This window comes from Mastomys coucha, unplaced genomic scaffold (assembly GCF_008632895.1).
Source record: "Mastomys coucha isolate ucsf_1 unplaced genomic scaffold, UCSF_Mcou_1 pScaffold9, whole genome shotgun sequence".
Lineage (NCBI taxonomy): Eukaryota > Metazoa > Chordata > Mammalia > Rodentia > Muridae > Mastomys > Mastomys coucha.
Genome location: NW_022196915.1, coordinates 43,940,350 through 43,943,320, shown reverse-complemented (window position 1 = coordinate 43,943,320; position 2,971 = coordinate 43,940,350). Strand labels below are relative to the sequence as shown.

Below are 2,971 nucleotides of genomic sequence, written 5' to 3'. Positions count from 1 at the left end.
CCCAAACTGCTGGCCTCAAAGTGTTCCCACTTCCGATTGTGGGCACAAAACTTGTGTCATGCAGCGTGATTCCTCTCGAAGTCTGGTCTCAGAGCACTTTTTTTTTTTTTTTTTTTTTTTTTTGGCAACAGGGTCTTGCCATCTTTAAATGTAGCCCGGGTTCGGACAGCAGGTGAGTCCCTTCATGCCTGCTTGGCTTTTCTTTCTTTCTTTTTCTTTTCTTAACACGCTTGGCATTACACGCTACTGGAAGGAGGAAGTAAGGCACACAGAAACTGTGGTAGGCTACAAGGAATTCAAACGCCTCCTTCCGTTTCTCAGAGTTAACATATCCGGAGTTTCCCTTTGTAGCTGTCCCTTAAGTATCCGGGCCTCCGTTCACATCAGTGAAGCCAGGCTGCAGGCATCTTCCCCAGACCTGGATTTTCAGTGTAGAGTAGAATATAAACAGTGAAACATGAATCCTTAAAGTGCCAAACTGGTGTTAACGTCTTTAAAGGAACATTTTCTTGAAAGTGTCTCTGGGGTCAACCTGGCAGTATCCGCTCCTGGTTTAATGGTTTCTTGTTAGAAACTGAAAAGTAAAAGCTGCTCAGCTCAGAAGTGTCTGGTCTTCCCTGTTTCCATCCACCTTCCCAAGCTTCTGTGTTCCCTGTGCTTGTAGAGCCCGGTGGCCGTCCTGGCGCCTCTCCCTGAGGGCTCCGCCCCTCCTGCGCCTTGGCCCCTCCCCGGAGCTTGTCAGCCAATGGGCTAGGCCTCATGAGGCTTGGGCACGCCCACCCAGGCGCCCAGCCTTAGCCTGGCGCGCGACCTGCTCTGCTTTGCTCGCTCCCTCCGCTAGCGCAGCAGTACGGCCAGGCCCGGATCTGCCATGGCGTCCCCAGCAGCGGGCGGGGTGGTGATCGTAGGCAGGTAAAGGTCTCAGTGGCGCCGTGCTGCAACGGCTGGCGCCCTGGCAGCGTCCGGAACGAGGGACCTCCCGCGGGTGGCCGTGGGTGCCTCGGGTGGGCATCAGGCTGTACCTCGCTCCTCTAGGCGCTTCGCACTTGGGCTCCCGAGCTAGCCTGGCAGGAGACAAGGTGGTGGCCTTGGCTTGGCAGAGCAGTGCGGAGAGCCTTAAGTCGGTGCGGGGTCACTTTTGTCAGCGCAGGTTGGATAGCTCAGAAGTGCAGGGCTACTAGAGGTGCCTGGCATCAAGTACTAAACAAATACTAGCAATGAACCTGAGAAAACTGTGTTGTTATGCTTTTGAGACGGAGGTCTCATAGTTCATCCTGGCTTCAAAGTTTCTAGGTAGCTGAGGCTATCTTTGAACTCCTGATCCTCCTGTCAAATACTCCAAATTGCTGAGATTGCTGCTGTGTGCCACCACGCCCAGCTTGAAAACAGCTTATTCTTATTAATGCAGGCAAGAGCTTTACCAAGATGATGGTAACTAATGGGTAATTATTGGCCTGGGTTGGCAAGGATGTTCGTTCGTATGCACCACTGGGCTAGACTAAGTCTCGGGAAGCAGAACCCTTGTCAGTCAAGGCACCAGGCTTTCCTGTGTATATGTGTGTATGTGTCCCAAGCCGGGGGTTGAGTCACTTTAACAGTTCAAGTTTATCTGACACACCAATTTCTGTTCTCATGCTTCCCCTTCTCCCCTTCTCAGGCTTTTTTGTTTTTTTAAATAAGGACGTTTAGAATATCTTTCATTGGCTAGCTCTCTGAAATTCTATCAACATGTAAGCAACACATAGTAACTAGTATTGGTTGGTAGCTATTAAAGGAGTGGCTTCATGTCCCTGCTTATACGTTTGGCTACCTGTTGTTCTGCCTGCAGATCTGTCCTAAGTCCAGGCTTTTTCCTTGACACCCCTTTGGGGGAAGGTGTCAGAATGCTGTTGCTACTCTCTCTCTCTTACAGAACTGTGGAATTAACTGTACCTTTGTCCTTTCCCGTGGATGCCCGTGGTTGAATGGTCAAGAAATATCAAAAAGTGCACTTTGCTCCTGTGGTGAATTGTGCTGCCTCGCCTTCTGTGAGAGCCACTGGTGTGTCAAGGGTTAGGTTTTTGCAGATCTCCATTGGGAAGTAGTTCTCTGCCTATACCTGACAGGTGTTAAGTGGGATTTTGACTGGATTCTGCATTCATCTGGTTGTGGGTGGTTCATAGGCCCCTAAGGAGAGAGATTCAACTTGAAGTCAATTGTTTCTGAGCTCATGAACAGGGAACTAGAAGGGGGCCAGGACATCTTAAGGACCACAGGATGAACTGAGCCATTGTCTTCTAATGTGAAAGTTCTGTCTTCTGCTTACTCCCCCCATCCTTCTCCGTCCTTCTTTCTCATTTGCTTATCCAGCTGTCAATCAATCATCTACCTATCTATATTATATGTATTTTCTATCTTCTACCATCTATCTCATCTCTATCAACTTTATTTCTGTCCTCTCTATCACTCACCATCTTTATTTTTCAGGGCCCCATGGGTGACTCACGGGAACATCCATTTAACAGATGGTTCCCAGAATGTAAATCAATTCCTCAACACCTGTATGAAGAGCTTGGCAAGGCTGCGCAGCAGCGCACCTGCATACCTGTAATCCTAGGGAGGTGGAGATATGAGGATCTCAAGTTCCAGGCCAACCTGGACAAGCGTCTCAACCAAAAACAACATAGAAATAGACCTGGCAGAGATTCACTGTTTTCTTTTGAAAGAAGTTAGGCAAGTTTTTTAAAAAAAGATTTGTGTGTGTGTATGTATGTATGAATGTATGTATGTATGTATGTAGTGTGAGTAGTGATCAAAAAGAAAAAAACTTTGTGGAGATGGTTTTCTTCACACCCTTATGTGGGATCTGGGGATCAAACTCAGATTAGGTCCCTAGGTTTGCACAGCAAGTACCTTTACGCCCCAGGCCTCTCCCTGGGCTTTCCTTCCTCTTCCCTCCCCCTATCCTGTCCCCTCTCCCTCCCTCCCTCCT

At 48.7% G+C, this 2,971-nt stretch overlaps 1 protein-coding gene across 1 annotated transcript in view; it reads left to right on the top strand.

The window, feature by feature from the left end:
* Positions 1-701: 701 nt before the first annotated feature.
* Cryl1 (crystallin lambda 1) overlaps positions 702-2,971 on the top strand; it is a 125,769-nt gene continuing 123,499 nt past the window's right edge. Inside the window, exon 1 of the mRNA XM_031361798.1 lies at positions 702-912. Within this exon, the coding sequence (XP_031217658.1) occupies positions 872-912 (41 nt within the window). The 5' untranslated portion in view covers positions 702-871. The remainder of the gene's footprint in view (positions 913-2,971) is intronic.